General features: G+C 43.7%; 3 protein-coding genes across 3 annotated transcripts; all 3 read right to left on the bottom strand.

Annotated features, from left to right (window-relative positions):
• Positions 1 to 7,074: 7,074 nt before the first annotated feature.
• LOC110063719 (uncharacterized) lies at positions 7,075 to 10,855 on the bottom strand. The gene has a single exon (XM_089279158.1). It carries the CDS (start codon positions 8,319 to 8,321, stop codon positions 7,788 to 7,790), a length of 534 nt encoding a protein of 177 aa, XP_089135284.1. The 5' UTR covers positions 8,322 to 10,855; the 3' UTR covers positions 7,075 to 7,787.
• On the bottom strand, positions 8,322 to 8,966 carry LOC149097323 (uncharacterized). Its single transcript, XM_089279163.1, has one exon. The coding sequence runs from the start codon at positions 8,964 to 8,966 to the stop codon at positions 8,322 to 8,324; it is 645 nt and encodes a 214-aa protein (XP_089135289.1).
• On the bottom strand, positions 8,966 to 9,959 carry LOC110063718 (cyclic GMP-AMP synthase-like receptor 2). Its single transcript, XM_020770711.2, has one exon. The coding sequence runs from the start codon at positions 9,957 to 9,959 to the stop codon at positions 8,967 to 8,969; it is 993 nt and encodes a 330-aa protein (XP_020626370.1). The 3' UTR covers position 8,966.
• Positions 10,856 to 13,648: the final 2,793 nt, after the last annotated feature.

Here is a 13,648-nt window from a genome sequence, read left to right as displayed (position 1 = left end):
AACGCCTATTTGAATGAAAAGGAACAGTTTTGCCGTCACGTGCACTTTTGCGGCCGCGTACTCTTAGCTAAGAATGTCTTAATTGGCAGCCTTATCTTGACTTTCCTTTTCGCACTGTAATGAGGTGATGCAAAAAAAACAGCTTGCTGTTGTTGCTATTGGTGGAGGTGTCCTACAATTTTGTACACCTGGAGAGTAGTATTATATGCTCAAATTGAGACTCCCACTTACCCCCTCATGACAGTCTTCGTCCTCTTTTTTGTTGTATCAGGTCCTGGCTCCGTACAACAGATAACCAGCACTAAAAGCTAAGCCAACACCAACACAGGCAAACAGGAACTTCTTCATCGCTATAAAAGCTCTTAAATTTATTCAATACCCGCAACGTAACAAACCGCGCACAAGAACTCTCGCGAACGTGTTCATTAAGGTTGATGACGAAACACATACACGCGTAATCATAATTGACTGAGTTAATTAATCGAGCTGATTGGGGAACACGCACCAAATGAGGTACTTAAAACTTCGATCGTTCCAAAAACTGATAGCCCTGTCTACTGCATACGTAGTGCGGCTACTCTTAAATCTTTTGACCAGAACTCGCCATGATAAAAAGTCAACTGACGATTGAATGCATTTGCTCAATAAGAGGAAATAAGTTATGCCCAGTGCTTTGAATCTACGCCTTTATTCAAACAAGATGACGTCATTAAATAGGACATTGATTCGGCTGCGGGACAAGCTTGCATATTTCAGCCAGTTTCAAAATATTTACATCTGACTTGAGATAGCTTCCACATTAAACTGAACTTTCCGGGAGCCCCAAATGACATGACAAAGCTATTGCAGAAATCCCACTACGAGCCGAGAAAAGGCCGACACGCGGTCGACATAGCGGCATACCGACACCCTAATCGGTGGAGACGAGGTTAATAGGCGGTCGAGCATCGATGAACGGAAGCAGCCGTCAGCAGCTTGCATAAACTGAAAACCTTAAAAATGAAAGAGGAGTAAACTGAAATAAAGCATGAATAGGAATACTTAGGCTCCTCTTTTTTTGTCAAATATTAGTTGCTTTCTTGTAAATAGTTTTACCTGCAGAGAACTCGGAAGTACGGTGAATAGGAGGATGTCCTTGAACATCTTAAGGTACCGAGCATTACAAGGTCACACATGTTCCATGTAAAGGCCAAGTAAAACGGGCAACATTTTGGCTTCGACCTGTCGCGTAACGATGTTGCATTGCAAGTTTGGATTGTTTGTTGCACGTATTACCACCTCAACGTGCAACAGATTTTCATGTTGCAGAAATGGTAATGTATTTATATACCGCACATATCACATAGTTTCATGGCGGTTTATAACTCTACTTTTGGGTGAGATCGGACGTCAGCATGTAAAAGGCGCCTCTGGGTGCCGCTATCAGTCCCTATTCGATCTCGTCCACCCACCCACCCACCCAACCCTTGCTTGAAATGACGGATGAAACCAGAGGTAGAGATAGACCACTACACCGGGCCGGGAACTACGTCCCCTACTCTTTTCGAACAGTGTGTGGGTTGTTTAACGTCCAAGAGACTGGGAACAAGTGTTGTGAGACGGGACCTACGGCTTATCCTCCTTATCCATGAAGACTAGAAAGTTTAACCGTTTGCAGATGTCACTACAAAGGCAGCACTTTCTCCTCAATTATTTTACGACCCTGAGTGTTGGTCTGGCCGGGATTTGAACCCGCACTCTCCCCCACGGTAGTCCGGTGCTGTACCAACTGAGCTAACCGGTAGGCGGTTAGCTCAGAAAGTAGAAGTCGTTTCTACTTTTTTGCTACATAAAAATTTGTTGCGCGTGCGGATGGTAATACATCTCCGGCTTGCAACTCACACTGTTGCATGAAAAGCTGGAGCCAAAATGATGCCTGTTTTACAACAGCGTTAGCATCACCCTTTAGTATTTTATCACGATCTTATCACCTCTTCTAACATATTGGCACGTGATAATTAGCACTTGTGGTATATATATTTTGTGTACGCATATTTAAGTAGGCTAGCACATTAAGCAAATCTAGAAAGCACACACATCCACGCGGTGTGTATCAACAAGCAGAATAAACGTCTTGGATAACATACTACATGGTGGCAGCGTTTTAAAGAATAATTTTTAAAGTTAAATCGAGAGAGGCCAGTAGAAGCGAATTATGGCACCAGCAACGTCGTTTGCGTCGCCACAGATGAACTGGGACGTTCCTGATCCGATAACTGCATTCGCAAGATTCAAACAAAAATGTCAGCTTGTGTTTTCAAGCGTTCTCAAAGACGCCAGTGACGAAGAAAAAGTGAGCTATATTTTACTCTGGTCGGGTGAAAAAGGCCTGGATTTATACAACAGTTGGACATTCACAAAGGAGGAAGGCAGGAAAAAGCCTGCCATTATTTTCGAACGGTTCGAGAATCAACTGGAGCCGAAGCCGAGTCATCGAATTCACAGATACACACTACAAGGAATGCGAATGCAAGAACAAGGCGAGCCAGCGGATGATTTTATCTCAAGATTAAAAAATCTAGCAGCAAAATGTCAATTTCGCGACAACGCCGAAGCCCAAGACAGAGTTTTGGATCAGCTCATTTGGGGTCAAGAAATCCCGATGTCCAGAAGTCTCTCATAAGCCGAGACACATCATTGACCCTTGCAGCCGCTATTGAGACTGCATGAAGCAACGAGGCGACAAGTAAACATTTGAAGACACTGGCAGGAAGTAGCGAAAGCCATCAAGAGGATAGAAGTATAGATGCCATTCTCCAGTACAAGGTAGACACAGGTGCACAGAGCAATGTTTTGCCTATCAGGCTACTTCGCATAATCGCCCGAGAGAAGTTTGACGACGAAGGAAACCCCAAACCAGAAGCACTGGAAAAGAATGAAGCCGTCCTTTCAGCATATGGTAGCTCTGTAATCAAGCAGCTTGGCACTATAAACGTCCCTTGCAAGTACAAAGAGAAGATCAACTCCATTTTCTACGTCACAGACACTTCGGGGCCAGCTATTCTCGGTCTAAAAGCGTGCACTGCACTAAAACTAGTCTCCCTACACTGTACACTAAGAACAAATCAATTAGACCAGGCTGATCCAACTAGCAGCTCCAATGCCCCAGCTCAAAATTCGGGTACTTGCAAGAAAAGCTAGAGTCACTTTGGAAGTCATGTACCACTGGAAGAGCGGCTATCAATTCCAAGAAAACAAGAGCTGATGGAAATCTATCCAGAATGTTTCAATGGCACAGTTGGATGTTTTGACAACTATACGTATCACATCACACTGGATCCTAAAGTATCACCGGTGGTCCATGCACCCCGCAAAGTGCCCATAGAATTGAAAGACAAATTACAAGCCGAATTACGTGAGATGGAAAGCCAAGATATCATTGCAAAAGTAACGCAACCTACAGATTGGGTTAACTCCCTGGTTATTAGAGAAAAAGAAAATGGGCGACTTCGGTTATGTCTGGATCCTAAAGACCTGAATAAGGCGATCAAAAGAGAACATCATTCCATATCCACTCTAGAGGAAATCACAGCCAAATTAGCAGGAGCGAAGCTTTTTAGCAAGCTCGACGCTCGCAATGGCTATTGGAATGTCAAAGTAGGTGAGGAATCCTCGTACCTGACAATCTTTAATACACCATTTTGGACGATACTGTTTCCTCAGGATGCCGTTTGGCGAACGAATGAGTCAAGATATCTTCCAATTTAAGATTGACGAGACGTATCGTGATTGCCAGGGAGCCATTGGCATTGCAGATGAAGTCACAGTCTATGGAAAGAACGACAAAGAGCATGACTTCTACCTACACGAAACCATGGAACGTACCAGAAAGGCTGGCAACAAGCTCAATGACGAGAAGTGCGTTATCAAAACAAAGGAGTGATATTTCTTTGGTATGCTTTACACACCAGACGATGTCAAGCCCAGCCCAGATAAAGTCAGAGCCATAGAAAAGTTAGAACCACCCAAAGACAAGAAAGAACTTCACACCTTTTTGGGGATGGCAATATACATGAGCTCATTCATCACCAATCTAGCTGACCACACTGCCCCCTTAAGAAATCTCTTAAAAGAGAACGTTGACTTTGCATGGAATCCATCACATTCGAAAGCCTTTGAGAAGGTGAAGTCATGGATAAGTACCACAACGACCCTGGCGTACTCTGACAGAAATGAACCAGTTGTCCTTCACGTCGAAACATCAATTAAGGGCTTGGGCGCAGCTCTTTTCCAAAACAACAAACCAATAGCCTTTGCATCGAAAGCACTTACCCATGCGGAGACCAGATATGCTAATATCGAACGGGAACTATTAGCAGTGGTCTATGGCTGCGAAAAATTCCATTCGTACCTCTATGGAAGATCGTTTGTGGTTAAAACGGACCATCGCCCCTTGAACAGATCCATAAAAAGAACCTGATGCAAGCACCTCCACGCCTTCAAAGAATGCTGTTGCGTCTACAACCCTACGACTGCGTTATTAAATATCTTCCAGGTTATACAAGGTTGGCCCGATAGCGGGAAGAAAATTGTTCCGGCGCTAAAACCGTACTGACCCCTAAGAGATGACATATCAGTAGAAGATGGGCTGATACTTCTTGGAAGCCGTGTTATAGTACCTGAATCCCTGAGAGGCAACATCTTGCAGCAAACCCACGAAGGGCACTTTGGTATAGAAAAATGCAAGCTACGAGCCAAATCCTGTGTTTATTGGCCAAGCGTATACAAAGAAATAGAAAACCTCGTAAACTCATGTTGCGTTTGCCAGAAATACCACAATTCCCAACGAAAGCCTATGATGCCATCAGAGATCCCTTCAAGACCGTGGCAAACATTGAGCGCAGACCTGTTCCACGTCCAACAGTAGTGGTTCCTCATAGTTGTCGACTACTTCTCCAAGTTCCCATTTGTCAAGAAGCTTCACAACCTCACAACCGGAACCATTGTTAATGAGATGGAAATGCTGTTCGCAGAAAATGAAATCCCAGAATCTCTTCAATGCGACAACGGTACTCAGTTTACATCCGGCGAGTTCCAACAACTGGCAAGCCAACATGGTTTTGAAATTGTGACGTCATCTTCACATTACCCACGTGGCCATGGGTTCGTTGAACGCCAAGTCCAAACGGTTAAGAAGACGATCCCAAAATGCAGAGAAACTAAAGAAGACATAGATCTAGCCCTGTTAGCTCTACGAACAACGCCCCTGAGTTCCAATATACCATCAGTGGCTGAATTACTGAATGGCCGAGTATTCAAATCCACACTTCCTAGTAATATCCAGCCATCAAAGAACTCAGAAGAAGTTAGAAATTGGCTCAAAGCGAGACAAGACAACCAATGCTACTATTACAACAGACACACCAAGGAACCCTCTGAACTACGCAGGGACCAAGCCATCTATGCACAAGACCCCGTGAGAAAGACATGGAATCCTGCTAGAGTCATAGATCAGGGAGAGATATCCGGCTCGTATATTATAGAAACTGGAACTGGTGCTCAACTACGAAGAAACAGAATCCATCTTCAGGGTTTTCCCTTACGCGCAAATGCGCGTCCGAGAGGCACTGTTTGGCTGACAAATGGAAAAGGGACGCAAAACGGCAAGGAGGACGGGTCTTCTCGGACGCACATGGTTCAGGATAGTAGTTTACTACTGACTTAATTTAAACCTGAATAGATCTGCGAAAAATTCTCTTGAGAATAAAATTAGAATTTGGATTCTTTGTTCTGTTTTCATAGTCCATCTTTCAACTCCCAAATCTGGCACATTCACTCCTTTGAATCGACTATTACAGCGCCACCTTTTGTTTTTCTCGTTCTCAAGCTTGCTCTTGCTGTGAACTCCTCGCAGAGGCTCGAGAACTAATGCGCGATTGTGAGGCATTGTGGCACACAATGCAAGATAGCGGATTCGGAATTACAGCCCGCGAAAAAAAAGAGGCGTTTCTTTCCAGCTTGGATGGAAGAATTCACGTGGTTGAAAGAAGAAAACGAAAAAATGTATTGTGATATCTGTAAGATGACAGGTAAGAAAAACCCTTTCACAACAACTGGCTGTAACAATTATTAGAAGTCGGCCCTGGAAAAGGCACCAAAATTCGAAAGATCACATTACGAGTATCAGTGACCTCAAGCTCTGAAAAAGCTTTCAAGTGGCAGTTGCAAATGCAAAGAAGAACATTGAGTATGAAACACAGGAAATCACGAGAAGACACGTTGTCCAGCTTAGAACGGTATATGTTACAATGAAGAACAACATTGCTGCTGATAACTTTATTCCAATAATGGAACTTAAGGCTGCTATTGGATGTAGTGATGCTTCTGTTTTTTACAAGAAACCCGACATTGTTTCAGAGATGGAATCTGTTTTGGCCAAATGTGTTGAAGATAACTTGATAAAAAAAACTAAATGATTCTCGCACACCTGTTATTGGACTGATGCTTGATGAAACATGTGACGTCTCCATTGAAAAGAAATTAGGGAATACAGTACAGTAATGTATTTCCCAAACCACTACATGCATGTACCAGTCGGTTATTGCCTCGGGAAGAAACTTTACTAAAAGGGGAAGGCCAAAAGATTAGATTGTTCTCCTGGAATTTAAAACTCTAACCGTGGGACCCCCATGTTTTTCTTCTGGACCCTCAACCTTAGGTTGAAGGAGTCCAAGAGACTCTCAAAGGAAAAATTGTAGGGAAAACCCTGCATCTTAGACCAAATAATGTTTCCAACACCTTAGCAAACAACTTGTCGAGTTGCACTCCTCAAGGAAGTATGTCCGCACAATCTTCAAGCGCCAATCCACGAGAATCCACCGCAGCAGGCAGTTCAGCAAACAACCCATTGAGTGGCAATTTGATTATACGGCGGGCCCTCAAGCGCCAAATCGCAATGTCCCACCTTACCAGAAGCCGAGAAGGGACCAAGAAAATCTCGCGCGGGACGTGATATCCGGTCACCGGAAAGACTTAATCTCTGACGCTTGCTTTAGTAGTTATTATTAGTATGATACATGAACACTAGACAGCAAATCCCTATATATTCTAATTTTATTCATTGTCAACATATATACAAGATACTTGTACTTGAGACGTTGGCCCGAATGAATATTTTGTTTTTGCTTGTTTTCATTCCAACTAACATAGTTTTTAAGAGAAGGGGATGTAAGATATTGACACGTGCTAATTAGCACCTATTGTATGTTATATTTTGTGTACGCATATTTAAGTAGGCTAGCACATTAAGCAAATCCAGAAAGCACACACATCCACGCGGTGTGTATGAACGAGCAGAATAAACGTCTTCGACAACACACTACACCCCTACACATTGTCACCTCAGCACTTTTCTGAACTGTAGGCTTTCAAATCGTCCTGTTTGCGTTTATTCTTTTGGTTCTTGGCTTAAATTTTTGAGTTCTTGTAAATTGGGATACAAGTTTTGGACCAATGTTCGGACCAGTCGCTCTACTCCGTCTATGGGCTCACAGAACTGAGTTCGATTTATCGTCCCGCCCCAATCCTTTCTCGTCCATATTGTCTCCTTTAATGCTTGCACTCCGTTGCGAACATAAACACGACGGAAACACGCGTTCAGCCAAACGCGAGACTGCGAGCAATCAAAACCTGTCGTCGCTTCATTCAACATGCAACACTTCTCCCCACATGTTGCGCGACGAAACCGAAAACAATAAGGAAGGAAAACACGCTAATACTGCAGATCACATGTGACTTCAGATGAACATTTAAGTTTTTTTGTTGTTGAGATTTTTGTTAATCTCGTCTGCGGCCAAATCGCGGTAGACCTCCGCATGAAGGGAGGAAGGGCTGATCTCTAACGCCCAGTTGAACATTTCGATTGCTTTCTGATGTTCTTCCATTTCCATCATCAAGAATCCAAGCATGACGATGTTTGCCTCGTCTCCTATTGCTGGAAATCGGTTGCATTTATTACGAACAAATTCTTCCAACAAACCGGCAAAGATCCAGGCACCTTTATGGCCAGTGTGACGGTTTCCCCGAAGCTCTCGTCCTCGGTCAACATGACACAGTGCAGCCACATAAAACAAGTTTCCAAATGAAAGTACGTCGACGGATCCGAGATGCTCAACTTCCCATGAGAAATAGTCACCTCCTGCGTTGCTTTTATGGTTGGCATAAGTGTTACAAACATTGGGGTACCTCTTATTTGACTGTGCCTTCATGACTGCATAAACAACTCGCAAAGCTTTGTCGTACTCTTTGAGAGACCTCAAGAGATTGCAGTCGTCTACAAACATCTAGATTTGATGGGTGTCAATTGGATCCGAAGGTTTCAGTATCGTCTCAAACAAGTTCTTGGAATTCTGGCAAAAACCACTGTGAGCTTCCTGGTCATTTTCCAGCAACGCCAGGCAGCCACAATTATGGTTTATTGATGCAATCACCGCCATCTGCAGCTTCAGGTCAATACCACCGAGATCTGATTCAATTTCAACAAAACTTTCAAAAGCAGCCTGGCAGTCAGTGGCAGAAGGGAGTTTTTCGATGTCGTCACAAGAAGTGACAACCGCGAGTGCTTCGTACGTTGAATCTCCCTGTGTGAGTAATCCATTGACGATGTGACCACGAAGACAACTCTGGAATCTACTCAGCTCACTGTTACTCACTGGCCTGGGAAAACGAGACAAACAGCAGCCAACAATCTCACTAATCAGCGGCTCTACAGGCATATGGGAAGCCTTGTAAAACTTTGTAAGGTCTACGAGATTTTGAACTGGGTTTGCTAGCACTTCTCTGATTGCTTCCTTTGTCTTTGACATCTGCACAAGGCCTAACCCACTAAACAAGTTGTTCTGAGGTACGAAGTAATTTGGTAACGTGCGTTCCTCGCAGCTGTGAAGAAGGAACTGTAAAAGTCTTTGAATGCCTTCAACTGTTTTCATCTATTTCCACTCCGACAAACTGATGCTCTCACATATCCAGAAAAGGGCGGTTTTCAAAAAGTACGTCACCAAGGCCACACCATGCCTTTTAAATTTGTAGATGTGCAGCAGCTTTAGAAAGATGTAGCATCTTCGAGGGATTGATGACAAGGTCAACGCTAACATCACTTCCGCTTCTGAGAAAGATAAACGCCATTCCAAGCTGGGCCACTGGCTAAACCGATGTGAAACAGGTACAACATGACAACCCTGTTTTGCAATGTCCCGTATCAGCTGCGGACTGGGGCACCCTGATGGCCTGTGTCGATGTATCCATCCCGAGGCAACCTCTGGCCACTCCTGACAGTGGAGTGAGTGAACGTAGTCCACACTAAGGTCGTTGCCGCCAGAGCACACCACACTGCTGGTGAAAGCTGGCCCATGCAACGCGTGATTTGTCTGAAGATTGTACCCTAGGTGGTCAATAACTTCGAAAAATGATATTCCCCGCTTTTGTAGCTTTAGTATCTTTGACATGGTCGCGACAAACTTCGAATTGTATATGAAGGCATTCTTATCCAGCCCGCCATCTTCTATAGTTATTCTAAGTTCTGGTTGCCGTTCAGTTCTCGAACTCGCAGAAAACGCTGGATTGAAGCGAAGCCGACAGTAGCCGGAATGAGTGCCTTTCACTTCCAAAACAGCGAAGGTTTTTCTCCCAAGTTTCTCATTTACCGGCCAATTTTCCCAAACAATCATTATATCTTGATCGGCAGAAACCATCGATGAATCGGAGCTGTGCAGTGGTTTTCTCACCAAGGAAAGATCTGGTAGATACAATCCCTCTTCGCTACTGCCACTGAACAATAGATGCATCGTATTCATACTAGCAGAAGGTAAGTCTTCCATGTGCTGCCGCCTGCTCTCTATTGCTGTTTTGTGAATCAACTTTACGTGACGCGTGGGCATAATTGCATCAAGGATAGGTTCCATGTATTCCTTCGGCAAATCCATCGTCGGAGACCCGATATAAAGTTGGGTAAAGGTGAACAACAAACGATCTCTGAGTCTTAAGTAGCCATCGAGAAAAGTAGAAATAATTTAATAATCGTTCTGTCAAAATACCGGAAACAGTCCTCAGAGGCCGCGCTCCTTTTGGTCACCACCAAGAACCGCGCGAGCGCGGTCTCTGGGTAAGTACTTCATGTATCCCTTATTCTATAATAAGGGATACCTCTGGGCCTCTGGGTCGCCTCTGGGTACGAGAATAGTCAACGTCGTCTCTAGGGCCTTCTCCACTATTCAAAATGGCAGGTGGGAGAGCCGCCATTTTGAAAATCGTCGAGGAGAAGACCTCACAGCTCAAAGCTCACAGTTCGCTTCTCCGAACAGATAATGTCCACGGACAAATAACCGAGCCTTATGGGGATCATTGTTAATATATATACTTCATGCCAGTATGCTATATCGGCAGGTATATTTTGCAGGGCGCAGGTTGCAGGTTGAAATTTATAACTGGAAAACCGCTGGCACTAAAAATGATTAAAAACCTTTATTATATGGCTAGCTCCGCGAGCGGGCAAGATGAATCACATCCTGCGGTGTGATTGGCTACCCGAGCGGGGAAGATGGAGCTATCTTGCCCGCTCGGGACTACCCGCCGTGTCCCGAAAGAAAAATTTCCCCGAAAGCCATATAATAAATCCTTTATTGACCAAGCTTGTTCGGTCAAGATGGCTGGATATTGGCCTCGTTCTGTTTTTGCGAGTTTATGGACCTCGACTCCGTCTCGGTCCATAAACTCGCAAAAAAAGAACTTGGCCAATATCCCACCATCTTGACCTCACACTTGGTCAATAACCCATATATATACCCGTCAGGGGTTCTTACATAAGGTAGTGCGCCTCTTTCACACAGTGAAAACACGTTCGATCCGCTATAATGCATCAGTCAATTCCAGCAGTGCCCATCCCCCCCCCCCCCCCCCGAGCTAACCCCCGGGCATTAGCATTTTTTTTAAAAAATGGGCAAATTCCCCGGAGTGGGGACACATAAGCTGTCTAACTGCCCCGGGGTGGGGACGAAGAAGGACGGCAAATGCCCCGCCCCCGGGATCGTCGCCTTCCAACACCTCCGCAGTTTTTTAATTAATCAGTGAATAAAACGTTCAACTGTTCAGTATTTTAACGCAGCGGTAAGACTTCAAGGACAGCAGTACGTGTTAGTTGATTCTGATTATATTTGTTTCTTTATATTTGTTTTTAACAGTTTGCTGGAGGATAGCTGGGATTGCGGCGGACGTGCCCCCAGCCGCGAGCGATAATAGGCGCCTGTATTCGCTGGCTACTTTTTCTGTGAAGAATCGAGACATTTTAAATGATGATGCATTGCATTTTAAGCTCGCAAGATCTGTCTTGAAGATCGCATCATTTGAATTCGCCAACATTAAGTATTTTAACTCCACTTTCATGAATTTAAAAAATGCTAGGCTAGTTTTGAATGCGAAATGCGAAATAGTCGTGTTCACGTCAGTGAATGTTTTGTGATGAACAAAATATAGTTCACCTTGTCGCTTATATTTATATGCTTACAAGTAATAAAGAAATATCTGAAATTGAGAAAACATACCTTTAAAAACATCTGCAAGTTTGTCTAGTCCCTGACGGACAAGCCATTGTTCGACAAACGCCTCCTCTTTCCCGATGAACTCATCCATGGCACTTTCCAAAACACGTGTGTCGAATGCCCGGGGGTCGCCCAGGGGTATGCAAATGCCCAGGCCCCGGGCCGCGATATAATTGCGGATGCCCCACCCCCGGGACTGACAACGTGAGCAAATGCCCCGCGGTTGCCCGGGAGGGGGGATGGGCACTGCTGGAATTGACTGACGCATAAGTACTTATCGATCGACACGCTGAGACCAGTGGAATCTCTTCAAAGCCACCTGAATGGCCGCTCCACAGATGTTTCCATCGATTCCAGATTTGGCTCTGGTCTTCCTATAGAACTCCACGTGCGAATTGTTATTTTAGCTTGCCATTTATGTATGCAAATTAGGACTATTTAAACGCTACGGTTTCCTAGCGCGCCAATCTTTTCTATAGCTTCAAGTTAATATTGTTGCGGAGTCTATACTCTAACTAGCTTCACCGTACAATACAGTTTTGTGCAATTACACGAGCAATAAATCAAATACATTTTGAATCAATAAAAAGGTTTTGAGGGTAGTTTATTAAACAACGCGCGTAAAGCCGTGGATGGTTTTCAAAGTTTTTCAAATGCGATCACTACAAGTGAATTGCAAACATGTCTAGCCTGCGAAACACTTCGCTCCCGGCCCGAGTGGCGTTTCACGAGAAAACATCAGTCAGGCAAATACAATCTTGTTAGCATATATACACTTTAATAATATCATGGAGCGAACTGATTTTTGGTTGGGGTGAAGTGATTGGGGGCGAAATGACCATGGGGCGAAGTGACCGGATACCGTGTTAACTAGTGATAATAGCACGGGTGCGTATTTCCTGAGAGGTAAGGATACCAGAGGTAAGCTGTGCTGTGTCTATCCGACAGGCCTGGGTTGATATTCCCTAGGCTCAAATATTGCACGTTCAATATGGCGGCTATGGTTACGTCTGCGATCAAAATTGTTTGTTATTTGCGTCTGGTGGTTGTTCTTTCACAGCGGGATACTCCAAAACATAAAACATAAACAGTTAGATCTGTTTCACTTCAATTACTTCAAATGTTGTGGCTGGATTACGAAATGGTCACGTTCATGTGTTTACGCGATCGTTACAATCGAAGTCTACAAACGTAAGTCTTGGTCTCGTAATGTACTTTAAAAAAGAAACTTTCTTCTTCTTTGAAGAAATTATTACCTTATGAGCATAAAAATATATTTGTCCAACGTAACATAGGTGCAGGAGTACCCAACGACAGTTTTGAAGAAAATCCACCGTACGGTCCGCTTAACATTACCCGAGTGTCGCTACGTCAATCTTGTTTAATATTTAACTTTCCTGGGAAAAAAATACCCGCTCTTCACCGCCAGGAAGCAGGTTTTCGAAGTTCTCGGACTCCCAGCCAGCGCTCGACGTTGAGGTCGTCAACGAGCCAGCATGCTTTAAATTTGTCACCTAGCTAGCCAGCATAAGAAAAGTTTGCCAAAAGTTTGCCAGCATGTTCGGATATACCATTTTTTGCCAGTCAGCGAGCGAGTAATTTCAATATACCATAGCGAGGTACATTTCCTTAAAACTATTAATATAACAACGGATTTAGTATTGCGTACCATGAACGCAAATAGTACGTTAATGGTTTCATTTTTACATTTGACTGGAAAGTTTTTGTAACACTTAAGAGATTACACTTACCAAACAACAGTAAACAAAAGGGAAAGATAAAATGTGCTTAAAGTGTCCTGATTATCCTTCAGGGATCCAAGCTTCACTCTGAAAATAAATCGTTAATTCCCTCCAAAAGGAGCGTGAAGTATAAACAATGTCCATTCAGTTAACAGACGTAATCTAGATATTGATGAAGATCTATCATTGTTATTATAAGCACAACAAGCAACCTATCAATCAGTTTCAAACGCTTACATACGACAAACTTTCACATTCATTTCATTTCCCACAGTTATTGTTCCAAAAATTCAACGAACATCCATGCAAAGAAAAATTTTTTAGCTTATGAAGTAA

Source organism: Orbicella faveolata, unplaced genomic scaffold (assembly GCF_042242905.1).
Source record: "Orbicella faveolata isolate gen_17 unplaced genomic scaffold, um_ofav_v1 contig_47, whole genome shotgun sequence".
Lineage (NCBI taxonomy): Eukaryota > Metazoa > Cnidaria > Anthozoa > Scleractinia > Merulinidae > Orbicella > Orbicella faveolata.
Note: the sequence above shows the minus strand (reverse complement) of the source record. Positions and strands in the feature narration are given on the sequence as shown.